Source organism: Fringilla coelebs (assembly GCF_963513975.1).
Source record: "Fringilla coelebs genome assembly, chromosome: 8".
Lineage (NCBI taxonomy): Eukaryota > Metazoa > Chordata > Aves > Passeriformes > Fringillidae > Fringilla > Fringilla coelebs.
Window position 1 is genome coordinate 18,365,861 of NC_140066.1, and position 27,009 is coordinate 18,392,869.

The following is a 27,009-nucleotide window of genomic DNA, read 5'->3' on the forward strand; positions in this document are numbered from 1 at the left end:
GTGTACTACTCAGTAATAGGAAATGGTTTTACCTTCCACATTTTTCTCAAAGTCTTTGGTTGGGGAGTTAAAAACAGGAATCAGTCTGCTGTGAAGGGTATAAAATCAGTTTTCACACCTGTTTCATATGAAAGGATGTATATTTTAGTAGTACTATTTTCCAAATTACACATGAATGATAGAAATAACTGTATTTCTTAATGACATAAGCTTAATTTCTCTACACAGCACATTTTGTTTATTCCTACAAGGTTTTTGAGACATATATCATTGGATGCTGAATTAGGAAATAGAAGTTAGATGTTCAGTTTTGTTTTATTAGCACAAGAAACTTTCTTAACTATTGAGAAAACATACTGCATGCTGGCAGATCAAGTACAAGGAACAAATTCTCAGAAAAATAAACCCAAATTCTAATCAGCAAAACCACATCTTAAATTTCACAAACCTCAATTTTGTTTTTTTTCAGTGGCTTTCTCAATTTTTACCAGAGCCCAAGTGTTTGAACATAAACACCTCTAAACAAAACAGACAAAACTCAGTGGTTTTTACCTAAGATGGAACATGCCAGTTATGCTTAATTGGCCAAATCTTGATTCCTCTTAGAAGCTGTCCATTAAGCCTTCTCCACAAATTTTTCCATTATGCAAAGTATCCTCTCCATTCCCCACAAAACAGAAGAAACTATCCCCAAACCCCACAGCCTCAGCAGTGAAACAAACTGAGCATAAGCACTGCTAGGTCTGTACTTGCTGACCCTACATGTGAATGACACCAAACTCTGCTGGCAGAGGCTAAAACAACCCTCCTAGTTTCATGTAGAAAATACTTAGGTTTAAGAAGGTACAAAATTTTCATCTCCTATGAGATGTCATTTCACATGAACTTGGTAAGAAAGCAATAAAACCCCATCAGCTATGTCAAAAAAATTTCCTGCTTCTACATTCATCCTGATGAGGATATTCATGGTGGTAGTGAAAATACTTCACATTAATCAGATTCAAAACAATGCATAAACTTTAAATGTTATATTTTTTAATGTCACCAGGGTCACCTATTAAAAACAGGAAGGATTTTAAAATGTGACATGATTATTGCTCATGATACTATTTCCATTGAGTAAGTGAATCTGTGATTACATTGTTTTGACAAGGAGAGGGAAAGATAACATGTCTATTTACAAACATGCCTATTGATTCTAAGATTAGTTTAAAAATACTGAAAAAATAACAAATTGTAACAAATTTGACCTAGAGGGTTGTCAGTTAGATTTTGTTTGCAAGATTGGTCATAACCAAGTTTATTTTGAAAGTTCAAATAGACTTAAAGAAGCTCTGATGGAGAGGGTGGGTTTCTTACCCATTTCTGAAAAGCTAACTGAAGGAGCATATAACAGAAAAACACCATTAGCTTTACAGGCCTTCAAACTCCCCTGGCTATGTGCTCAAACAGCAACACTGTTGGGAATTCGATCTGGGGAAAGGTAGTAGTAAGGGAGCTTCTTGTTCTTGTTGCGCTCGGTGATGGTGCTGACAATCTCATCCAAATTCTTGCGGAATTTTGCCATGGCCTCTTTCACTGGCTTCTCCACGAAGTGTTCATCTGGGTACATGCCCAGAAACAGCTGATTGAAAAACACCAAGAGACCAAGCTTTGAGAAAGCAAAGGCAAGTAGTTTTCAATATTATGCCATTTGGCAGAACACCACCCAGAGCTTCTCCTCACAAATGCTTCTATTAAAATAGTATTATCAACACTTAAGCTAGCCTACACCTTCCCTCTATTGCTGGCTGCTTCTTTCCATCCCTGCATCTTTCTGTGGTGCTGGTTCAGGTGTCTGCATGGCACTCCTTGACCTAAAGAGACCTCATCCACTGAAAGCCATGCACTTGTATTCAGGCAGGGGTCAGTCCGACGAGCTTCCTACGCCAGATCTCTCTATAGCCACCCAAAGATTTATGCTGCCAGAAAAAAGGATAGTGTTAGAGGGGAATTCACAGCCAGAGGCTTAAAAGGAAAATGACTACTTCATTCAGTGCCAGTGGAAGATTCTGCTGACTTCAAACTGTCCTTCAGAGTTGAATACGACAGTTCAAGCTTTAGTCAGCTTGGACTCTAAGAGTGCTCTGAAAAGTGCACTGCCAATATGCACACTGGCACTGCTTTGGGCATTTGGGAACTATTTCCCATAGGACAAGCTTCTCTGCTAGTACTGCTTTCTTCTTACAGAGAAACTGAATTTAAAGTACCCTCTGTCCATCATCTTCTATTTAAGGATTTCAAAACACATTCTGCAGAGCCCTTGTGTGAAACAACCAGGTCCCTACAGCCTCATTTTACACAAGGGAAATGGCTACAACCTGTAGCCTTGCATGGCTTTACATGCCTGCAAAGCCTTCTGCAGGCTTGTTTTGTTTTCACTCCTCACCTGCCAGGCACAAGACACAGCTGTAGTGCCCATGGCACTGGAGCAGATTTTCCAAAGGAACAGGACATGGGGACACAGCACTGCTGTACCTTCTTCCCCAGCACTGCAGGGACAACCCTCATGCCTCTGCAGCCCTCTGCCTCCCACACCAACATCCTTTCCAAGCAATGCCATGATCAAGCTTAAAAACTTTGATTACAGCTGAGACAGCCTCGCAGTAAAAATATGACTTCCTTGTCAGAGCTGGTTTGCATCTGGCAGAACACAGGCAAACCCACGGCACTGACACATCTCCACAGAAAGGTGAAATGGCCAAGTCAAGCACAGGGCAGCGCTACAGATTCACGGGTCTGCGCAAATCTTGCCGTGGCCCTCGTGGTCTCATCCCCAGCACCTAGAGCAGGGAGGTTGACTTACTTCTTTGTCCTGGAATTGGCTCAAGGCCCAGACAGCTCCAAGATGCCAACAAGAACGTCCCCTGTCTGGCAGACTCTCCACAATTTGCTCGATGGTGACTGTGCCCTTTTCTGTTGGGGGAGGGCAGCGCATTGTTGGTGGGGCGTTGGGAATCCAGGAGCACCAGTCATACTGCACACAGAGCAAGGGACCACAGTGAAAACCTGCCCTGGCTGCTGCTTAGGAACACACCAAAGGAAGTCAGGAGCTTGCCAACAGGGAGTTTGGTTCTGTAATAGAGAAGGTACTAGTGACAGGGAAGGTCTAGAGAAGGACTGGAGGTGACAAGGAAGTCCTTACTGTTTTGCTCAGGAACTCACAAGAGAGAGAGAGTTGGGTAATCTAATTGGGAGAATTTATTCTGCTAACCACAGGCATGTGCCACACAGCCCAAATTCAGCAGACTGGCTAAGGCCTTAAATATTTTATTAAACAAAGTTCCCTTCTGATAACCTGAGGCAATCGCCTTTACTCCAGCTTCTCTTTAATGCTAAACTTCCTCCAAGAACATGCCCACAGTGAATGCCCACGTGCTCAGATACTAACAGAGATAAAGCATGCTGGTTCATCTAGAAATATGGAATAAGGCAGCAGATATGGCCAGGTGAGCAGCAGACTGGGAACTCAGAATCATCTCTGGCCTGGTTCAGTGCAGTGAGATGCTGATGTCTCATTTTGCCTCAGATGTGACCCTGAGTTTTGCCACCATCTAAGATGCTGCAGTTACCAGAACCCTTTCTTTCCCAAGCACTTGTTCATTACCTTCATACATACCCCCTGCTCTGCCTGAGGAGAAGTGCACAGCTACCTCCTCCTCCTCCCCTCAGCCCTCTCTGCCTTTTGGTTCCATGGCTGAAGATCCTTTTACTGATGGGCTGCATATCCCTGTATGCCAAATTAAGAGATGGTTTCTTGGTGGTACTTGAACAGACAGGATATCCTGAGGGGGGCACTGGGAGTTGGCTCAATCAGTTGTAAAGATAAATTAGAAGGGAATAGTTGCAGAGGTCCCTGATCATGGACATGTCCCAGCAATAGTGTGAGTTCATTAGACACCAGGTTCCAGACCTTCTCCAGGGCTCCTGAGCTGCAGGGGTGGACAGGAGGGTCAGCATAAAAAGTGATGTAGGGTATTTGGGAATAATAACCACCATAAGAAAGATGGTCTCTCTGCTTATCTCTGAGATGATACCTCAGACACCACCTATGCCTGAAGTGAGAACATGCAAAAAAAAAAAAGCTCACAGAATCATAGAATATCTCAAGTTGGAAGGGACCTGTAAGGATCATCTAGTCCAGCTCCCTGATCCTTGCAGAACAACTTAAAACTAAACCATTAGACTAAGAGCACCATTCAAATGCTCCTTGAACTCTGACAGGCTTGGAACTGTGACCACTTCCCCAGGGAACCTGCTTCAGTGACTGATCACCCACTCAGTGAAAAAGCTCTGCGACTGACAAAGTGATTTGCTTCTGGCTGTTAAATCTGCTTTCCAAAATGCCTTGATGTTGAAAGAAACAGAATTTGAAAGGCAGGTTGTTACTATAGATTCAGGGCAGTACATGTCAGTCAAGGCAGGCAGGGATAACACAGGGATAACATCAAATATTTTAGAGGAAGCTCAAAGTTGCCGCTTGGTTTGTAAACTCAAGAAATGAGCAGCAATGCCATTTAAATGCTTAAAAAATTATTCCCCTAATAAAATCAACAAAACTAAAATATATGAGTTAGAACCCCTAATCTGATCTTTGGTGCATGTGTAGGACTTGAAATGCCTTTCTCAGCTTCCAAATTACTTCAGTTTCCACAGACTTCACAGGGATTTGTAGATGGCTCTGCAGTCATTTTGACTAGAAAAAAGAAGTAATGAAATTCTGTACATCTACTAAAAATGCTTCTCAGGCCCTGCCCTGGTAGATGTACCTCCCAGCCCAGAAAGAAGAACAGTCCTCCCACAGGTTCCTACCTGACCAAAATTGACAGCTGCATGTTGAGCCGATGTAGTGAACATGATCACTGTGAGATATTCTGCTAGCGTCTCTCGTGTCCTGATCATCTTAGGGAACCCTAAACGAAGGAGAAGAAAAGCTTTGACCCAGCAATGAAGTAACCCAGCCACCCAGCAGTACTCAAAAGCCTTGGGTTAGAGGGCCATGCAGCAGTGTCTGAAGAGCAAGCAGGGCATTCTATGAGTCTTGCTGTGTGGTCCAACAGGAGCTCCTCACCTCTCTGTGCCTTGGCTGTGCAGCTGTAAAAACAGCCTTTCTTCATACAAGCCTCTGAGGCATCACCGCTGTTTGCAAAGTATGTGGTGTTCCAAAAGGGAAAGAAAAAGTATCATTATGCCTTTAAAAACAAGTGTTCCTGTCCTACCTACCCTGCAGCAAGGAACGCCCAGGGCAGGGACCTCAGGTGCTTCATTTTTCTTCAGTCTGCAGTGAGAGCAGGGAAGGTTCATGCCAAGGAGGAAGCGACCATGTGCTTGTATTTATAAAGGCCTGAGGTTCAGCAATCAAGTGTATTGCAAGAAAGAGTGCAGGGAGAGTTGATTCGCTGAAATGGGAAGTGAGGAAATGAGAACTTCTGAAAAACAAACAGAATGAGGAACAGAAATAGTCGCATTAAGCTGTCTTTGAGGGAGAATAATCAGAGTTATATAAAGAAAAAACAGAATAGTCAAGGACTAGGGAAATCTTTTGCAACCGAAGTAACCCCAGCCCTGTATCACTCCTGTCCTCACTAAATCATTGTACCCCTGTCCCAGCCCAACCTGACCACTGCTCCCAGCTGAGCTACAGACAGGGGCAAGCTGCCCCTGCCCAGGCTGCCTGTGCCAGCTGATTCATATCTCCACCTCCAACCTGATGCAGAACTCAGCCTGCAAGAGGGAAGAGGGAGCTCTGGCCAGCCACCAAGCCTAAAGAGGAGAGGATGCACCATCCCCTCCTGTGTCCTGCTATTCTAAGTACACTGTGCTCATCTTTTAAGGAGTTTGGCATTCTCCCAGTCACAGCAGTCCTCCCAGGGAAGAAACAAGTGCCACAGCCTCCCTCATTTAGCCTCCTCCCATACTTTACAGACCCTGCCAAATCTCCATTCTCTATGATACAGCCCTTGGAGCAGCAGCAGTGCAGAAAAAAATGCTACAAGCCTGGTAGGTTTCCCATCTGTAGTGGCAGTCCTCCCACCAGTGGTGCTTGTAGCATCCACCCCAGCTGGAGCCCTGGAAGGCTCAGTACTTGTCTCATACCATGATGCTTAGGTGAGCATGAAGTCCTTACCAGGTGGAACAACATTTCTAAGCTTTTGCTGAGACAGCTAGGCAAACAAAAATGAACCTTTACTTGTCCAGGCAAATAAAACCCAGAAGCCTTTTATCCACCAGAACATAATAATTGGAAACATCACACCTTTACCTGGACATCTGGCACTCCAATGTGTGCATGCAACACCAGAGCCATCTGCCCTGGGTCACTGGCCAACAGGTGTTGACAGATTTAAATCAGACAGGACAATAGGAAGAATCCCCAGCCACCTCTATAAATTCCTGAAAATCTGCTTGGAAAAAATGTGTGTGGAAGAGAAAAGCAACATGCTTAGGAAACAACAGGGGAGTATTTACTCAGGTAGGCAAATTGAGCCGCGTTATGGATGAAGCTGTCATGGCCAAGTAATGGTTTGCAAGAAAAGAGAGGCAGTGAGAAGAGACAGAGCAAAGGAAAATATTTCTTGGAAATTATGAGTATCTTGAAGAGAGTAGAATAGTTCAATGAAGACATAAATGCTGAACAAATGTGAAATGCAGCAACATACTCCTGGGAGGTTATGACATGTTCTTATTTAGTGTGAGGTTTGGAGGAGAGGATTCAAGGGGCCTCACTGCTCCTTGATGTCTGTCAGTCTGCCTGGTGACGGTAACACACACAGTAATAGTGTGTTACATGGCCCTAATGCTTAAAGCATGAGCAGACAAAACCAAAGGACTGTCCCCTGTGTAGAGAGATTACACAAGCTGCTGAAGCTCATGATGAGAATCTGTGTCAAAGGAAGGAGCTGTCTCCTGAGAGATGGCCTGAGCCAGGGTCTCACCATAAACCCAGCTCCTTTAGCCCAAGAAGAGAGCAGGTCTCTGACTTGTGCTGTGCACCCAGCACTGCTGCCAGCAGGCACTGGACCAGCTGCAGACCCAGCTGGGCCATCACACCTTACCTGAGGCTTTCACACCCCTCATTCCATAGACATAGATGTCTTTGACAAAGGCCTGCAGCTCCACGTCCTCGCACACCACCTCGTCGCTCTCGTAGTAGATGTGAATTACATCCTCTGCAAAACTGCAGACAGGAACAAACAAACAAAATGAAAGGAGAATGCAAGTCTGCCATCCCAGAAGATGATCTTCTGACCTTGCAGATGCTACATGGGGAAAGGGAAAAGGACAAGAGAAGGTCTCAAATCCCTCCTATCTCCTTCCCACAAGCAGTGGCAATTAACAGAGACAACTTAAATTCATTTAGGACTGCAGCATCACTTCTTCCCCCAACAAAAAGGTCCTGGACCACACTGCAACCCCTGAAAAAATCTTGTGCACTTTATTCTCTTGTTTGAGGCTTTGCTCCTGCACAGCCTCTGTCATCACATCTACATCCTTTCCTCACTCCATACAGACTCCCTCTTGCATATCCACATGGCTCCCACACTGGACAGCGGGGTTCCCAAGCTGTGATACCAGTACCATTCCCTGTGTGTGGGACACTCCAAAGCTGCTCCTGAATGATGCTCCAATCCCTCCCATTGGATCCTTTTGTGAAAGGCTTAAGTGGCCCAGGAAACTTCTCCTGGGAAGAAGAGGTGTAGAATCCTATGCCCACTGTTCACAGCAGACACCTTCCTGCTCAGTTCCTCTTCTCAAGATGCCTCTTCCCAGGAAAGCTTCCCAGGCTGGCTCACTCCTGAAAGAAAGGCTCTTAAAACACTAAGGTAACACAAGGAGATTTGAAAGCAGTGAAAATAGGAAATCCTCATTTCCTGAAGAACTGCAGTTCATGACTGAATGACTGGTTAATGGAGCTGTGCTGAGATATTCTCTTACTCTGCAGGTAGCTTGCTAAATATTTTGACAACAACCCATAGGGTGAAACACTTGACTGTAGAAGCTGACTGAAGAATTGTTACCCAAAAGAGATTTATCCCTTAAGAAAATAGAAATTTATACATTTTATACATTTATTGCAATTTAGAGACTTTTACAAATCTGTCAATGTGGACCCTATCAGACAATCAAGAGTTGTCACTGAGGCAGACAAATAACTGAATAAACGCCAGAAGTTTAAGTAATTTTAGCTTCCAGAGGAAATGAAAGGAAAACAAAAACTTTGCAACATGCAGAGAGAAAGCCACTCTCCATGAGTTCTGTCTCCATGCATTTGGCCCTGGTGACAGGGGCCAAATGGAAGGGGAGGAAGGGGATCCTCCTCTCAAAAAATGGCAGCATTTCAGACCCCTTTCTGTGCAAATAGAAGTCAGTGTATAAAGCGTGGGTGGGACCTTTTGGGCTGAAATATCTTTGGGTTGGTGTATCTATCTGCAGTTAGATCAGAAACAGGAAGAGGACTAGAGGACTTTACAAATTTGCTATGTGAGACTCATGGTTTCTGTGGGAACAACCTTACCAGCTTCCTTAGGCCTAGCCCATCTACAGCATGTGAAGTAATGCTGGGGATAGAAATTATTTCATTAAAAAAGTGCAGACTGATAGGCCTGCACAGTGTGGGAGATTCCTGGTGAGCAGACACATGCATGGCCATGGGCTCATGGGCCAGGATCTCACACACTCAGAAGGGTGCTGCCCACTCCATTTATAAACCAAACATTCACAGCTCCCAGCCGAGCTGGAGGCAGTGTAACATCACCCTGCAGCAAGGTCAACACCCACAGTCAAATTGAATTGACTTGACTAAGTATTACCTGGTATTGAAAGGCATATCTCAATCCACAAAGAAAACACAGGAAAGAAAAGAAGGACAAAAAAAAAAAAAGGCAAAAAAAAAGCAAAAAAAAGTCGACATGAAGAAAACAACCATAGCAAAGTAACAACTTCCTTTTCTCTCAAATGGGCACTCACAATTGCAGGAAATATTGCAAGATAAAAAGATAAGCCCTTGTCAAAACACAGAGAAAACACGGGAGACAAAGATGTCCCCAGAACTTCCAACATTATCCTCGCATCATAAAACTCCTATTTTGTGTACACAAAAGATCTGATCACTTTTAATGATCGTGCTTTTCAAAAGTCATGTGATCAGAAACAGCTGCATATTTGGTAAGCAACTGATGCCATGCAAAAATACGTTGGTTGTTAAATGAAATGCCACTGCAGAATAAAATCCATGTAAATCATTCAAGGCAGTGTTTCAGGTCTGAAAAGGAGCCATGATTGTGTGGTCGAGCAGCCCTGCAGAACCTCTCCTTACTCAGAACTGCTGCCCTTCCTGATTAAACCCAGACTTCGAAATTTTAAGGCATTTTAGGAAAAGTTTTATTCCAACCAGTTTATACCCAATTTACTGAGTTTCAACAGAGATCCACCATGGAAGCCAGCTTATATTTTCAGTCCTCAAGAACCTTGATGAGCTCATGTGGCTGGCTCAGAGAACTGAGTCCTCTCTTGGCTTGTGCATAGCTAAAAAAAAATAACTAAATTCCTTTTGCAGGCTAAATTCTGACTCACTAAATTTCTGTTAAATTCTGTAGAAGAGTACATACTTGTAAAGGGTCCTCTGAAATACAAAATGCAAGGAAACAGAACTGAAAAAAGCAAGAATTACCAGTCTTTCAAGAGTGCATGTATGACTAAATATTTTTCCTCAGAAAAGATATACTGGATAGAAAAGGCACTATGTGACTAACCAGCCCAGATATTGTTTACAAGATTCCATGAAGATCAAAGTGGGGAGGAAAAAAAGGAGGTCTGTGTCTCTGTGACTTTATTAGCCAATATCCAGAACTATGGTCTTTTACCTCTTTATCGCCTCCCAGACCTTAATGCCATCATCCCGGTAATAGTAGTAGGGGATATCCTCTTTGCTGTCCATTCCTTTAGCTTTGATCTCCTCAGGGAAGCAGAGGGAACTGTATGTCAGATCCTTCATTGCTTTCTGCACCATTTGCACATGTCCTCCTCCACCCGTAGCATTTGCCTGCAGGAAGAACAGCAAGATGGGAGCAGTGGGAGATTGTGCTCCCTTTGTGGCTTTACAAATTAGCAGGAGATGGGATACAGGATGCTGGTGAATCTGTTTTCCAAGGAGAAAACCACATCTCCACACAAAGTACCGAACTGCAGAGGTTTACTGGAACTGCTCATTTTGACTGTAGGGATTTCACACCTCTCCCAGGAATCACTGCTAATATTCACATTTGCACTATGGGCACTGCTTTATACTGGAATACACTAATAAAGTACAGCAACATCAAAGCATGGTACTCCCTGCAGCCCTATGCTCCAGCATCAGTGCAGTAGTTTAGGAGCAACTTTTTAGGGATGCAGGCTACTCTTAGTCACCCTGGAAAAAATGCCAGGAGATCAATCCTGCTGGGTTGAGACTAATGAGGAGTGGCCAAGGTTTCAGTATATGTTCCATTTGAAAAACACAGCGTGTCCACAACAGACAGCACAGCAAAACTCTTCAGATAACCACCATCAAGGGTTCCCAAAAGTTGTTTTCTAGCATATGACATAGTGTTGTAGCAGTTGTGACCTTACATTTACTGTCCTCTGGCTGGTTGTTCATCTGCACTGGAGCCAAAGAATTCTGGAACTCCAGATCCTTGCTGGCAGGTCTTACCCACACACTCATCCCACATGCATGGGGTATGTACATGACACTTCTGTTTAAAGGGATGCAAAGTGGAGTACAGGCAGCAAGGAAAGGTGTCTGGATTTAACCCCTCTATTCTGCTTGGGTGAAAAACTCTGAAGCAAGGAAGCTGTTTTTGACCTGGTGCCAGCGGTGTAACAAGGACAGAGGTGTCCTGAAACATAGGCTCCCTCCTTGAAAGGGCTTCTGAAACCTCCCCAAACTCCATAGCACGCTCCTAGCATGTTGTCACAGAGACTGCTGCGTGCCAGGCTGTTGCAGTTCCTTCATGTGGCATTCCATTTCTCCCAGGGAGCTTGGTGTCACCTGTGAACTTATTGAGGGTGCATGCCAGCCCTCACCCAAAGCATTGATAAAGGTGTGACATACAGCCACATTTCAGTGACCCAGGATTCAGCCCTAGCAGGTCTGCTGCTTATGGCAACTCAAGAAGACAGTCTGCAATCCAAACACACTCTTTGTGGTCTTAGAAATCTGTCTGCCTACGTGTCTGTCTGTGACGAAGGTTTCCAATTGCAATCACAAATCCCTTTGCCCACAGATGAATAACTGAGTATTTAAAAGAAGTTGGGGTCTTAACTATGTGGATACACATGCAGGAATTTTTGTGCACTCCTATATTATAACCCAAAGGCACATCAGCAATGAGCAAGATACTGACTGACATTGGCCAGCTCTGATTTGGCTACTTAGAGGTAAAAGAGAACATCTTTAGCACAACAAGGCATCAGCTCCGTGTCCCTGTGTCTCAGGCGGCATTACTTATGCCTGTCCTTAAATAGAAAGGTCAGGGAACAAAGCATGTGATGATTATAGGATATGGACATATGGAACCATGAAGAGCAAAGAACCATGGATAAGGATGAAGTGACCTGAACAATGAAGATTCACCAGGAGTTTACCCACCTTGTCAAAAAGGCCACATTCACAAATAAGCTGTTCTCGGGCTTTGGTATTGATGGCTATTGTGAACCGCATATGTGGCACCAAGAGCTGTGAAATGAAAAAAACAAATGAAAGAAGGAAAATTCTCAATTTGAATTCAACAGCAGCCAGATGTAAAGGCTGAAGTCCTGGTGGTTTAGCTGTATCTTATCTTGCAGGGCAGCCAGTTAAACTATTTCAGCTGAACGATCACCAGAACTTCCTTTTGGTTTGTCCAAGTGATGTGCTAACCACCCCACCCCACCCAGACCCTCCCTTCCTGCAAGAGCTGACCTTGAAGAGGGGATGCACAGCAGGCAGCTGCCGGAACATGGCTATGCTGAACACCTCTGACACTAAGTGTGTCCTCAGGAGGTGGGTCACTGTCTGGTGGATGTGGAAGTCAGACGAGCGGACCCAGATTTTGGCTAGCAGCCAGTCATATGCAGCGTCTGAAGGAAGGAAGATGGGATTGTCTGGTCCAGGCTTTTGACCAAGCTGAAAGATATCAAAAGAACATGAAACCCCCAGTCCTACATGTTTAAAATGAGACAACACACAGTGTGGCCTTCTAAAGACCCTGACAGCAAGCCCACCTGGATTGCAATGGGTACAATTTTTTTCTCCAGATTCTTATACAGCAGACAGATGGGTGCAGCCAAATACTGTATTGTGCAGGGGTCTGTTTTATTGGCATCCACACCATCAAGCAGCTCGTAGTCCACAATGAAAATGTTGCCTTGCTGTGGGAAAAAAACCCAACCAAAATAAAAAAGAGAAGCATGATGTGTTTTAATGATACGCAAGCAGCTTGGAACAAAGGAATGGGAAGTCTTGGCCAGAGACTGACATGAGCCTGGTGGTTACAAGTTACCCCTGGCTTGCCCTTGCTCATGGCAGCTCAAGAATGATGGCACTGAGAAAGCAAGAACCATTGCACAAACTACCTGGCTTGTATCTGCACAGTCTGGCAGTGAGCCTTCCAGCAAAGAGCCTCTATCTGTTTGGTACTCATGCAGTCACACTCAGATGCAAGCAGGTTTTACACTGCCAGCTGAAGAGAATCCTGTGTTAATGGCACAAACAAATGCAAGGCACCCTTGTCAGCCCTTCTTCAGTATGTTAGTGGGAACAACCCTGCCAAGAAAGGAAGAGGCACCTTTCCCCTCTGAGGCATTCAGTCAATGCCTAACCTTTCAGAGAAAACCAGTGACAAGGGATTGTTCATCTCCAGGTTACAGCTCTTCCACTGGACCTGGAGACAGGCATGGCCTGCAGCTGCAGGACAGCAGGAGAAAAGCCAGCAGGAGCACTGCCAGTCTGCAGAGACAAGCATCTTTGCCATCACCTATCACACATCCTGAGGAAAGGAGATGTGGCTGAAGGCAGTAAGAACAGGCTCTGGAGATTAGAGGATGTGAGAAGGAGCAGGTGGAGCCCAGCCTGACGCAGAGCCATACCTTCACTTCCTCCTCCAGGGTCAGGTTCCTCTCCAGACTGCATTCTACCATATCCATGGTCACAGGCAGCTTCTTGGGTATCTCTGTGCATCTCCGGATCAGCACAGGATTGCATCCATTCAGGAACTGGTAGCCAAACATAAAATCTTCTTTCCAGTGTTGCATCACATATTCTACAGGAAAAGCAAGCCTATAGCATCAATATCTGTGCAGCATCAATAGCTACTGCATTGTAGGATTCCTCCTTTCCCTCTCACCTTTTTGTTATACTGCACTGCCACTTTGAATACAGAAAGCAGCAAGAAAAGGATTCAAAAGGTGACAGACTTTTAACAAATATCACTGAAGTTAAATGGAAAATTAAATCCTTTCTTCTCACACTGAGAATTAAATTGATGGTAATTTGTTTATCCATTTATAGAAGAAATGAGGAATAAAATATTTCACTGTTATGAACAATACTCTCTTCATCTGTAAACCACCTTCTCAGGTCTTCCATGGCATTTTTAAATCCCCCTCTTCAAATTCACAGGGCATGCAGTGCAGAGGGGTAAGTTCAAAAACAGGTGGCACAAGCAGGAGAAAGGAAATGCACATCAATGTGTGTAGGGAAAGAACAGCAGTGGCTGGAGCAGTCCTTTTAGGCTAGAGCTGGGTGAAGGAAATTTGGGGGAGGGTTTGGACTCTGACTCAGTAAAACTCCTCATTTGTTGTTTTGCTTGTTTGACTTGTTTTCCCTCTATTTATTTTTCAATTGCTGACATAAACCCAGATTAACGTCTCTAGTTTTGGATACTCTATCACTTTATTATTACATATGTAGTACTACTGGATATTTTCTATAGTTGGAGTGTTCTGTTTTGTAATGTCATCTTGTCACTTCAGTTAATATGAAAAAACCCCATTGGTGTCTTCAGGGGAAAAACGAAGGTAGTGAAGTTTTCACTACTGGCTAGTTTTAAACAAGGCAGGACTTCTTCTGAAAGCAATTAATTTTTCTAAACAGGGTAAAAATATTAAAAATATAAGCCCTGAGGGAATGCAGTGATAATTTAAAAAAAAGTCTTAAACCCAGAATGCTTTTTCATAAAGCAGAAAAAAGTTAAGTTTATATTAAATGACATTTACATTATCTCCATCAACAGCCTAATGAGTCTGGTGCTGTTATCTGAAGTCTGCATCAAGAAAAAAATTACTCAGCACCTTGGACAGAAGCTGCATGACTGAAAAATGCCCTGATCCACCTTCTCCCCGTTTCTGCCAAGGCTTGCAGAAAAGCAAACAGATTTGTATTAACATAACTGAGACTGATGCTTAATGTTTAAATGTCACAGAATTGGAGCTTTCCTCATGAATATGGAAATGTTATCAATGAAATTAATTGTAGATCATATCTAATTATTGCGTTAAAAGTACTTTAGGAAGCAATGTTATTAAATGTAACAAATTGCTGTAATTAATTTTTAATACTTCTGCCACCTTGTGTGCTTGGGTTTATACCCAAGAAAAGCATAATTGCTCTTATTTCTGTGAATTGATCCCTAGGCAGCCTGAAGAAGAGTAAAACTTCAGAGAATACAGTTTATTTATTGGAGAGAAGAAGAGCAGATCAGCCACATCCATCCTAATCAGATGATCAAACAAGACAACTAATCAGTCACTCTATGACGCAAACATGAGCAAATGCTGATAAACTCACCAGAGATTGTGTTGCTGATTCTGACAAAAATCCTCTCAAAATCTGCAAAATCACTCCAGGAAGATTGGAACATATGCATGAAACGGTTGACATAAAGATTTTCCATCCTAAAAATAAACCAAAGCAAAACAAATCTGGAAAAAAAAAATAATCTCCAGCTTTCTCAATACCCACTCCCACTATTTTCAATGTTTTTATGTATCTAGACACAATAAACTTTGGTAGTGGAACGTGGAAGTAGCCACCTTACAGAATTAATATTGCAGGCTGTACCTTTACACACAAGGCTGAAAGGCACATCAAGAGCCCAACTTCTGCTATTGCATTTACAGAACTCCATTCTAGAATTTTTCTCAGCAGCCTGCAGTGGCAGTGCTTTAGGACCTATAAAAACTGTAGTCAGAAAAGCTGGTGCTTCACACATTGTCAGTGGTTAACATCAGCTAAGAGTGCTGAGGGCACTCCTAACACCAATTCAGAAAGTGGGGTGGCGACACAAAGAGACTCAGAGAGGTGCACAAAGTCAGAAGATAACCCAGGATCAGGCAGCCACTATTCCTAAAAAGAACAACAGTGCTGTAAGTATCTACACAACAAAGGCCAGACTGGATCCTGAAAGTGTGAGGCCTGAGTTTTTGAGAGCTTTCTTTTTATTTGAGCTGCTGGATAAACTTGATGCTCACATCTAACCTCAGAAACCAAGGCTCTTAGTTGCACACATCACATGAACACAGAGGGCTGGGAGCCAGAAATGTCTGACTTCATCTGCTAATTCAGCAAATACAGCACAGCCAAGCAAGTTCCTTTTATATGAAATGACGAGTCCTAAATTATTGCATAAATGCTAAACCGCTGTTATTAGATGGAAATCATTTACTTTGACTAGTAAGCAAATAATGAACTTGAAAAAGAAAGCTGGCTTCCCACTGTCACTTTAAACACACAAATAAAAGCACACACAGCACACGAAGATATGCAGGGCAGACAACAAAGTAAAGTCACAGTGCTGTATGAAAACCTCCCCAAAAGAATTTGAGGAGAATCTCAGGAGGGTGGATTTATAATCAGCAAATATAGAGGAAAGACTGGATCAGAACTGGCTGGAGAGGATGAAGAGCCTGGAGAAACAGCCAGTGGCTTTCTGGAAGGAGGGCTCTAGACCAGCATGACCCCAATGCAGACAAAACAAAGGAGCTGCTTCTGCACTAAGCCCAGATGGGTGCACGTAGAATGGGCTGCTTCTGCTGCTGCAGATGGCAGTCAAGGCTAAGAGGTGCCTGGAGGCATGTTTGGAAGTAAAGGTTACACAACTGTCTAGGCTAGAACAGGTGATGGCCTCTCCAGAGGTCTTCTCACACCCAACAGGGACACAGAATCACTGTACAAAAGCTTCCAAAGGACTCAGGAAACAAAAATATGTTTTCCTCAAGAAATTAAGTACTTTGAAGTCTCTGGCACACACTAGAAACCAGAGCAAGGAAAAAAAAGTCAGAGTTGCTTGTAGAACTTAATCTGCTCAAATGCAACACTGGTCCAAAATAGCTCCACAAGCCTGCATTTCTGGCACAGAATCCAGGCTGAGAGTTTCCATTTGCCAGATAGTGTAGGTCACGTCAGCACCAGGCACCTTCAGGATTATCTCCACCTACACACAATTAATCCTTTAAATTTATAGAGTTATCCACTGCCAACAGCATCCAAAAATCCAACCTTGCAACAGCATAAAGATTACCTGAGATGTATCTTCCTCTACGTTCATTTTTACATGTCCCAAGAAAAAGGGCTTTCCCCTCCCCTCTTCCACATCTTCCTATGTAGCATATAACTCTCCCAGCTCTCACATATTCCCTTAAAAGTTCTCCTTGCCCATTGCCACACTTTGCCTTTGGGTTTCAGACATACCTCTCTGTCTTCCTTCCTACTGCACTCAAACTGAAGACAAGCCCCATGCCTTCCCCCATGTTTCTCTACTCCATTCCTGCAACAGTTGTTCCAAGCTCCCAAAGCACATCAGGATAGCTAGATAAGGGCTATCAAACTCTTCTCCAAAGATTTTCACAATTCACTTGACCAGAAACACAGGTCTAGATTTTTCAGCCAAATGTGCCAGACAAGAAGCATTGCCATTGCTCAGAAAAATATGTTTTGTGTCATACCAGTTATCCAGAATGGCTGGCTGTCAGCAACAGTTTCAGGTTCCTATTTCATGGGGAGGGCCCCTTACAGCCAATGACAAAGATAGATGTCCCTGCACTCTGTTGAGTCACTTCCAAGTTTCACTTGGCAATGACTCAGGCTCTCTGACAATATGCCACAGCCTGGCAGGATGGGATTGCTGGAAGGGGAATACAGCCTCCAAACTGCATATGTCTCCTAATGGCAAATCTCTCATCTCTGGCATTCAGGTGCTGTTGCTCCTGCATCACTCAGATCTTCTGTATGAGCTGGGAAACAGCTGCTTTGCACTGGCTAACACCATGCTGATTTGACTCTGGGTTGGTAGTGGAATTCAGCTGCATAAATGAATAAATAAAATACCCAGAATGCTCTGACATGTAAGGACCAGTCTTGTCTCATGTCACCACCTGACCGTATGGTGGGATATCTGAGACAGTGTTGCATGACCTGGGCATTTGAGACAGCACAGAAGGAGACTCACAGGCCAGAGAGGTCCCATCTGCCTCATTGACACTGTGCTATTCCAGAGCTCTGCAGGATTGATTATCCAAGCTCATCCAATGGCCATCCAATGTTTCCCTCAATGACATGATACGTGCAAGTGGGTGGGCAGTAACTTGGCTGCCCCAAGCAGATTACACTCAGGTGTGGATAACTGATGAGCTGCTAGGAAAAGATTTTCTCCAGCAGGATGTCAAGGGTGCATTGATGACAATCTTCTCAAGTATCATCAACAGTCAGAGGAGAAAGGCATCTCCAGGGACAATGCTGAGATCTGAGTGAGAATCTCAAGGTCTCAGGTGCCTGTAGTCCTGCTGATGCTTTCCACCGGTGTGCACCAGTGTCTCCATCTGCCTATAACCAAAACCATGGCTAACAAGAATGCAAAGGCTCAGTCAGTTCCCAGTGTGAAAAACATAAATATTGATAACTAAAAAATAAAATAACAAACCCATTAAATTCCTACTTTCATACTTTGATTGGCTGCTGATCCAGCACTTGGAGAAAATAATCTGATTCTGAGATTCAATGAAACCTAAAAAGTGGTAAGATCTTTACCCTGCCCCAAAAGAGATCCTGCAGGCTCCTGAAGTCCCGCAAACACTTACGCCTTCGTGTAGTTCAGGATGAAGTCAATTCCCTTCTCATTGTCAAACTGGATGTCACGAGGCAGTTCACTGTGGGAATGGGCATCGATGCTCAGGGGAAAGCCTGGATGCCACTCCTTCCAGCTGAGAAAACAAGAGAGGTTTGACTAACCAGGAAACCTTAACAGCACGGGAGCTGTGTCCTGATCTCCACTGTTTTGGTGGCTCACTGCTATAATAGAATTTTGTGTCAGATTCACTGAGGCCAAAATAAGTGATTTACACCACATTAACACCTACCAGTACCCCACAGAATCCTGAAGCAGACTGGAAGGCATCTACTTGGCCACCTACCTTCACAAAGCTTAAAGTAACTTAATATCTGTGGTATTTCTAAACACTTGCCACATTTGGTTGAAACTGGCAGTATCTTCAAATGTATTGTGAGAGGAGGGGACAGCTGCCCAATGCATGCTCATTCTTGGGACTACACTTCTGCAGAACTGAGATACAGCAGCTAAAACTACACAGGCATGTATTTAGACTCCTTCACAAGGCCCTCTCCAGGAGTCTTGATTCAACTGTTCAACCTCCTAACAGTCATGGCACACGTTCTTTGCCCCATTTTTATTTCAAAACAAAAGAAAGTGAATTGTAAAGAATACTGTTTCAATGGTTTTTCCAAACTGCCTGTGACACACAGACTGCACTGTGTATTATCAGCTATGCATCAGAATTTCAAGTAGCTATTTCCCTGAAATTACAAATGGCTTTGCCTTCCTTCTTGCATACGTAAATAAAATTTTGTGACACACCTCCTTTTTAACCATATTTTCCTCTGCTCTATTTCCTGTAATTTGAAGGGAGCAGCCTTTCTTGTTCAAATGAAACAAACAGCACATACACCAAGCCTCACTCCATCAATTCTGAATAGACCCTTTGCCCTGACCCCTAGTCTCCCAATAAAGAGATATAAGTGCAAGAAACTCTCGTTATTTTAACAGAGCTCATCTCTAGCAAAAGGCCATGTCAAATGCCTTCTGGAGTTACCCTCTGAGAAAAGGCAGAATTTTCTCATCACGACACTGACTAGGAAAAAATGTCTATGGCAGCATAATATATATGTCATATATAATACATACATGTGTGTGCATATATTTATATGTGAAAAATACAGGTATAATGTACATATGTGAGATTTTTATATATCACAACTGTGTTCTGTTAGCACGTTCCAGTTCACTCAAACAGGGCCAGGTTTTCACTGCACCCTGGTTCAGGGAACAACTCAAGCTAGCTTGGTGCAGCAGCCAAAAAGCTCCAGGAAAAGCAGATCATGTTCTAAAACTGCAGTACTGCTTGTAATAGGCAAATGAAATATGCCTTCAAATCATCCCTAAGATTTCCTGGAAAGCACAACGGTGTGCCAGAGGGCCCACCCAGAGGCTGTACCACTGAATTCCCCTGGAAGTCTCACAGATAGGCTTATCTGAGGTACAAGTATCCATAATGCCACTTGCATCAGGGGGATCATCACTGTCCAACGAACTCCATCCAAGTAAAAACCAGATACGGCCAACATGGTAACTCAGGCTTTCTCTTATCCAGCAGCTGAGTATTTAGGGGCATGTGGTACTGTGAATATACTCTGCCAGACTCTGACCTGATGAGGACAGACCCTGGAGCAGTGGGGAACTCACCGGTACATCTTCTGACGGGACTCGAGCTCTTTGCGCCTGTGCTGCTTGAGGATCTGAGTCTTGTCATCCCGGGGCAGCTTTGCTGTTAACAGGGAAAAAGGACAGGGTGAAGAGGCTCCTCTGCCTATCACTGCCAAGGTTTTGAGAAGGACAGAAAAGTTTTCAAATCATCAAACTTCTGACCTATACCTTTACAAAATTTCTGTGGGAAATGCTTACATGGTCCAATTTAGTACCTTTGAGTGGATACATAGGTCCTTAGAGAATCTGTGGAAGAAGATAAGCTCCTGACTTGGTGCTTCCAAGGGAAAATTAGCTCAAACTAGGAATATTTGTCTCAACTATATATAACCTTGGATTTCTAATGTAGATATTTGCTGTACATATCTAGTGTTAAATGGTCTGAAGAGAGTCTTGGGAACTAATTTTACAGTTCAGCATCTAAGGGACTTCCCATCAATAAGAGAAACCACAACATTATTCCTGATCATCTTTTCTACTAAAAGACATGTGCAGGAAACATTTCCAAGCTTCTCCTCTTGAGCAAAGCTCTCCCCTGCCAGCCTGGGGCAATAATCACATCTTCCAGTCATGAGAACACAAAGTAAAAACAATGAGACTTCAGTCCCAGACATTTTGCTCTTCTGACCATGAATTCAATATAACATTAAATAACACAGAGACTTCCTTAGTGATCAGAGAAAGGGCAAGGTACGAGACTCACTTTACATACACAAATGTGGAGGCAGATAAAACCAGTAGAAGTTTCATGACAAAAGCTGTTTGGGGTTGGGGCTGGACATATCAGATGTAATACAGCTGATAACACACATGGCTAATGGTTTCCAGGTGGTTGTGTTCAAGTTACCAAGAAAGTTTCACTTGCTCTTGTCCTTTGCCTCACCATATTCTGAAAGCCACACAAAGCTGCCTTCCATGGAAGTGGTACAGTTATTATAAAGCAAATTATGAAAAATTGAAAGACCAAAAATAAACTGACACATAGTTGTCATTATAGGACGAAAGACTTCAAACACAAAATGCCCCAGCCAGGAGTGTCCAAAAATGTAAGGGGAATATAAACATTTATTTCCTACCACCTCACACTTGTTTCAGCTGCTTTCAAGCACTCATGCTGCAGAACACTACAGTAGCTAACCTACCCCAGGTACCAGAGAGAGGAACAAGCAAACATCAGTGACAAATGTCTGCCCAAACCATGGTCATGGCAAGTAGGTGTCAGAGTACTCAAAAATTTTGCATTAGGGTCAACCTTCAAATTCAAGACCAGTGTAACAAGCCAGCATTAGGACTCTTCCTTGTATGTGCTTCCCAAAACATCCAACCCAACTGCCAGTGCCTGGCCCAACAGGCTGCTCATAAAAGCATTCCTAGTGGGGAAAGCCACTCTAGGATGCAGCAGGGACTGGCAGAGGGTCTTCATTGAAGGGAGAAGATTGGAAGGTATGTGGAGAAATGGGAAGGAGAGATGGAAGAATTCCAGGTGTTCTGCAGGAAATCTGGTTTCTAATAGCTCTCACCTCTTCCATCTCGAAGGACAACCTCCTTCTCATCTGTAATCCAGCGGTAACACGGGAACTCCAGATAGTCACCCACTGGGGTTTTAACAGTGATGTACTTTAGGTACCAGTCATCCTGGTACCAGTATTTTCGTTTCTCAATTTTTATTAGCTGAATTTCTCCAAGGTCTTCTTCCACAGTCACATCATAGGAGTCCACCTGCAGAGCAGAATACAGCCAGTGATGCAATGCATATGCAGAAAGCACCACCAGCACTACCCAGGCCTACCTAGTCTTTCCTCACACAGCTTTCCAGCTTCTGGTGGGTGAAAAAAGGAAGTCCCATTATTGGACTGCTGTGCAACAGAAAGATAAAAAAAAGAGCAAACAATAACATGCAAACCACTCCAGAAATGGAGAAACGTTTAGGATGCAACCTAAAAAGAGTATTACTCCTTGAAATGTGTGCAAGTCTTAGAAAAACAGGCCAATGAAACCATTCACTACTCTCCTAGCAAGAGCTGAAGGAGGTACTGCTAGGGCACATCTACTCATCCAGCTGGAGTGGAAAGATGTTAAAGAGATTAGAACATTGGACCAGGAATTTAAAGGCCTTTGTGCATTAGTGATGTGTGCTTCAGACTAAGGACAGTATCCAGATCACCAAAATCCATTTTGTCTTTTGCTTCCTGGTCTTCTTCAGTTCTCCCTTTTTAAAATGAGGGCAATGGTACATTTTATGTTTATACAGCTCAAATTTGGACAATTCTACATTTTATGTTTGTACGGCTCAGATGTACAAAGGAATTTAAGTACAATGTCACACCCAGAGATATGTACACATAAGATTCAAATTAAAGAGCAATATGAATTGGATCCAAGGAGTGATAGAAATGTCACATTGACAGTCAACTTTCAAAAGAAACTCATTCCTCTGGTAACAGCCTACATGCCTATATTACCAGAGCCCTCAGGTGGTTACTGTTGTTGTAATGCAAGAAGGACATGAAATTAACCTAAATGATCCTGGAGGTTTTTAATCTTTTTATGACCTTCACCATTCCAATTTTAATGGCAGTTCTGAAAGGGAGGGCTCCCTCCTGGTACCTCACACAGCTTCTGCTGCCTCCAAGCCAGCACTGCCATGGGCTCACCTCAGGTGACAATTTTGCTAATAGAGTAGAGGTGTGTCAGCTTACAGAGAATGTACAAGGTGCAGGTAAGAACTGACACTTGGTTGCTCAAGGTTTCTGTGCCATTTGTTGTACGAGGTCTCTTGATACACACCAGGGTGGCTGTATGGCAAACCAGAGCTATAAAGAGCTTTTATACAGTTTGAGGGCAGAGTGAGAGAACAGAAGTAATGAAGACTATTGGACTGTCCAAACTCCTGTATCATGCTGTTCAAGCAACTTAATCTCATGCAAAACCTGAGTCTCTTTTTGAGGAGAGATTCCTACTGACCATTCTTATATTGGAAAAAGGATGGCACAGACAACTCCTCTTTGTATAAGCATAAAGCTCTAAATGCAAAGAGCTGCATTACCTTTCTGGAAATACATGTTAGCATGTTTCCTTCAACAAAAGCAAAAAAGCAGATGAAAGGGGAACAGGAAGGAAAGAGAGAACTAAGGGATACCATAAACTTTGAAATTACTCAGCACCAGAGGAATTTACTAAAAAGACACTATGTAAAGTAAAGAAACTATGACTTTCAACATTGCCTGTGCCCAGGGCTTGAAGTAAGTCAGAAAAACTACAACTGAGCTGCCATTGTGCAAATTCCTTCAGGGTTTTCCACATATTCTTCCCTCAGTCAACATTTGCCAGGCAAATCTCCTACTCAGATCTGGCCCATGCCCTCTTGAATCATATATTTGCAATAATGCAAATTAAGACATTATGAGAAGAATGGAACTACAGACCCTGGCCAAACATCAGGAAAAAAAACCCCTAAACTTGGAAAGTAGATAACAACTTACAAAATAATGTTGCAAAATTCTGCTCATCCACTAAAAACTGTTACTTGTTTTAGAAAAGGATTAACAATTGAATTGCTTTGCAAAAAAAAAAAAAAAAAAAGGTATTCAAAGAAACTCTAAAGGCAGAACTGTGAAAACAATTGCTACATTTTGCAAACCAAACTCAAAGTCTTCTTGCCTTCTTCAGTTTAAGTTTTCTAGTTCTGTACTGGTATTTTTCTTTTCTTTCCTTCTTTCCCTTGCACAACATCTTCCTAAGACACAGCCTTTTGGGCACAATGTAACCTGAACAGGTGCCTGGAAAAAGATGCTGCATTCCCCAAGAAAACCTCCTCAAAACCAAAATGTAGGACATTGTACTGCAAGAAGTGTTCAGTGACCCAGACACTTTACAGAACACAGACCTTGATGGCCCACAACAAATACATGCTGAAAAACTGACTGCTGCTAACACCCACACCTCTATATCACCTAGTATTTCACCCACTATGTCACCTAGTGGATATATCTCTGCTCCTGCTGGATCTGGTCCCAGGATCCAGCCCAGCTGAATGCTGAGTACTGCCAGGCTCTCCATCAGAGCCACCTGAAACCCTCTTCTGCAGCCCAGGAATGAGAGCAAACTGCCTTGTCAAAAACCCTGGTGGTGATCTCCTGAGCTGGGCAGGCTCAGCCCTCCTGGGAGAGCGCCCGAACCCTCAGTTTGCAGGACAGTCTCAGGCCTCCTTCAACCTCTCCTGCTAATGTTGTTCAGTTTTGCCTAAAGTATGTGACTATTCAGCAGATAAGAGAGAAACAATGACTGGATGTCCACTGGGGAGATTCAGGACACAAGGTCCTAAGCTAAGGAGTTCAATCATGAAAGAAAATTACTTTCAGTAGTAGTGGCTGGTAAATATCTGGGGGACCACAGCCACACATGCCATCAACACCTACTCAAAATGCTGACTTCTGTTAAGTGTGTCCACGAGGTTAAACACAGAAGAGACCACGGACCTAATTCAGGCTGCAAACCACATGGTTGAAAAAACACACCTCAAGGCAAAGCAGCACCATGACACTGAAGATTCACTTGTACATGTGGTGGGAGATCTAACTTCCAAACTTCTGAATATCTTTTTAAGACTTTCAAAGTTGTTTCTATCCCATCAGACCTTCTAGAAACTGTGAATTTTGTTTCCAGGTAAAATCCATTTTGGAAAGGGGGGGAAAAAAAGTCTATTACTTCCAGAGTGGACAATAAGCAAATAAATAAATGAATGCCATTCTAAACCAATGCTCAGAGTATAAGCAATTACATTTGGATAGTTGAAACACGGTGATAGGACCACAGAGAGGACAGGGCACAGCTAACAGCAGAAATCTGGGCTAAGAAGAAGAGTACGGCTGATGGCCCAGCCACAACTTCATGCTCACACATTCATGCTGTTTTTCAGCTTTCATTGACGTTGCCCTACACATTTCTCTTGGCAGGCATTGTAATTCCCACTAGATGCTCTTACCTCTTTGGTCAATTCTCTGGAGATAACAAGGCTCTGACTATTAGTAAATACCGACCCTAAACATCACCTATCAACAGGAAACACACTATTATTTTTAGTATTTGTAAGAAAAGTGCGAGGAGATCTGAAAGCCCATCCTAAGTCAGTACCAAAGAGCCCGGTCTTTCCCAAGGTCTGACTGACGGCAGGGATCCATCCCTAGGGCAGGGATGCGGATGATGGGCGGCCGGGGAGGGCAGCGGGCACCTCAGTGTCCCGCTCGGGAGCACCGGCACACGGAGACAAGCGCGTAAAGAGAGCCCAGCCCTGCCCAGCCCCTCGGGGCGCTGCCCAGGCTCGGCCGAGCGCGCACGGCGGGGCCGGGGCTCCGCGGGCAGGGCGCGCCCGGTGCCGGTGCCGGCAGCGCCCGGGACTCACCGCGCCGCGCTCGAAGTCGTTGTAGAAGGGCTTGTCCAGGAGGTGCCTCTCGCTGCAGCCGTCCGTGCCCTGCAGGGTCAGGTACACGTAGTCGTCGGTGCCCGCGAACCACTGGCTGCCCGTGGCCACCGTGACGGTGTAGGACGGCATGGTCCCCGCGGCTCGGCTGGGCTCGGCACGGCCCCACCGGAGCTGCTGAGCCGCGCTCCTGCCTTCGCCCGGACCCTGCCCAGCGCCGCCGCCTCCTCCGGCACCGCACAGGGCGGCTCGGCGCTGCCCGCCCCTTCGCCGGGCCGGCACACCTACCGCATCCCGCCTGTGCCGCCTCCGGCCGGCACCCTGCCCCGGCACAGCTACCCTTCATCCGGAATTCCATCCCTGCCCCGCACCCTGCCCCGGCACAGCTACCCTTCATCCAGAATTCCAGCCCTGCCCCGCACCCTGCCCCGGCACAGCTACCCTTCATCCAGAATTCCATCCCTGCCCGCACCCTGCCCCGGCACAGCACCCCCTCACCCCAATTCCAGCCCTGCCCCGCACCCTGCCCCGGCACAGCTACCCTTCATTCAGAATTCCATCCCTGCCCGCACCCTGCCCGGGCACAGCACCCCCTCACCCCAATTCCAGCCCTGCCCCGAGTCCCTGCCCCGGCACAGCTACCCTTCATCCGGAATTCCATCCCTGCCCCGCAGCCTGGGCTCAGTCCGTGCACCTGCCCTCCCACTGTGCACCAGCTCCACGATTTACACAGCCCTCCACGCTCTACTTTCCTCTTGATAAGCTGCCACAGTTTCACAACTCTACACAGCATCCAGAGCTCTCGGCTCTGCAGCACACTGCTGCACACAGTATTCCCGTTCCTACCGGGCACGGCTCACGTCGGCACAGCCCCGTGTGCCTCACCACCTCTACATTGACAGGATTTCATCTTAAACTGCTCTGCACTCTGTAACCTCACCTCCAAGCTACCCCGGTGTGCAGGCACGCCTACTCTTCTGTGTGCTCCTTACACTCACACTACACTGACACAACACACCATGCACTGCAAGTATCCCAGTCTCTTCATCATCCAAAGTTACTCATCTATCATAGCACCATAGAGTCATTAAGCTTGGAAAAGACCTTCAAGATCAAGTCCACTCAAATCCATCATTAAACCATGTCCTTGAGTGCCACAACCACGTTTTTTGAACACTCCCAGGAACAGTGACTCACACCATACTGCACCCCCATTCTATACAGCAAATGTGTAAATCTGTGTACAGCTCACACTTTCACAGGCTAGACCCCTGTATGCTTTATTCCCTGTATTCCTCTGAGCTTTTGAAACACCCTGCTGTCTTTGTATTACTGTGTGTAACACCAAATGCCAGCATGTCGACAGATCAGAACTGTGCATAACAACCAGTTCCCCATTTGCACAAAGCCCTCTAAACACCCCATTTCATACTCCCCACCCTGAGTACCCCAAGCACCTGCTGCCATTAAGATGCTGAGATATGAGCAGAAGAGCTGCCTGTGCTTCCTCCAGATTCCAACTTGCTCAGAGAAATAAAGCCATAGCAGTGACACTGCACACTCGAGTATTTCATCAAGCAAATACTACATGCTGCCAAGCCTGTTATCTCACTGATCATCTTCCTCTGTGCTGCTGCAGCAGCAGCTGCATGATACTGTGCTGAGAGGGGACGGGCTGGGCTTTTGCTCATCTGTGTCCTTTCATCTTTGCTCTGTGATCAAACCCAGCTCCTCATTTCTTTGTGGTCAGGCACTTGG

At 44.6% G+C, this 27,009-nt stretch overlaps 1 protein-coding gene across 1 annotated transcript; it reads right to left on the reverse strand.

Moving 5' to 3' along the window:
* Positions 1-257: 257 nt before the first annotated feature.
* Positions 258-25,403, reverse strand: ALOX5 (arachidonate 5-lipoxygenase). The gene is made up of 14 exons (XM_084210514.1): positions 25,234-25,403; positions 21,353-21,551; positions 19,812-19,893; positions 18,133-18,255; positions 14,846-14,952; positions 13,147-13,319; positions 12,283-12,429; positions 11,981-12,184; positions 11,669-11,755; positions 9,903-10,081; positions 7,095-7,216; positions 4,852-4,952; positions 2,846-3,016; positions 258-1,624 (listed from the first exon to the last, which is right to left on the reverse strand). Exons 1-14 carry the CDS (start codon positions 25,381-25,383, stop codon positions 1,445-1,447), a joined length of 2,025 nt encoding a protein of 674 aa, XP_084066640.1. The 5' UTR covers positions 25,384-25,403; the 3' UTR covers positions 258-1,444.
* Positions 25,404-27,009: the final 1,606 nt, after the last annotated feature.

Coding starts and splice junctions, on each gene's coding strand:
- ALOX5 (XM_084210514.1), bottom strand. CDS start 25,383: ATGCCGTCCTACACCGTCACGGTGGCCACGGGCAGCCAGTGGTTCGCG. Junction 14,953..18,132: donor ATCCTGAACTACACGAAGGC/GTAAGTGTTTGC, acceptor GTTTATTTTTAG/GATGGAAAATCTTTATGTCA. Junction 1,625..2,845: donor GCCAATTCCAGGACAAAGAA/GTAAGTCAACCT, acceptor TTTTTCAATCAG/CTGTTTCTGGGCATGTACCC.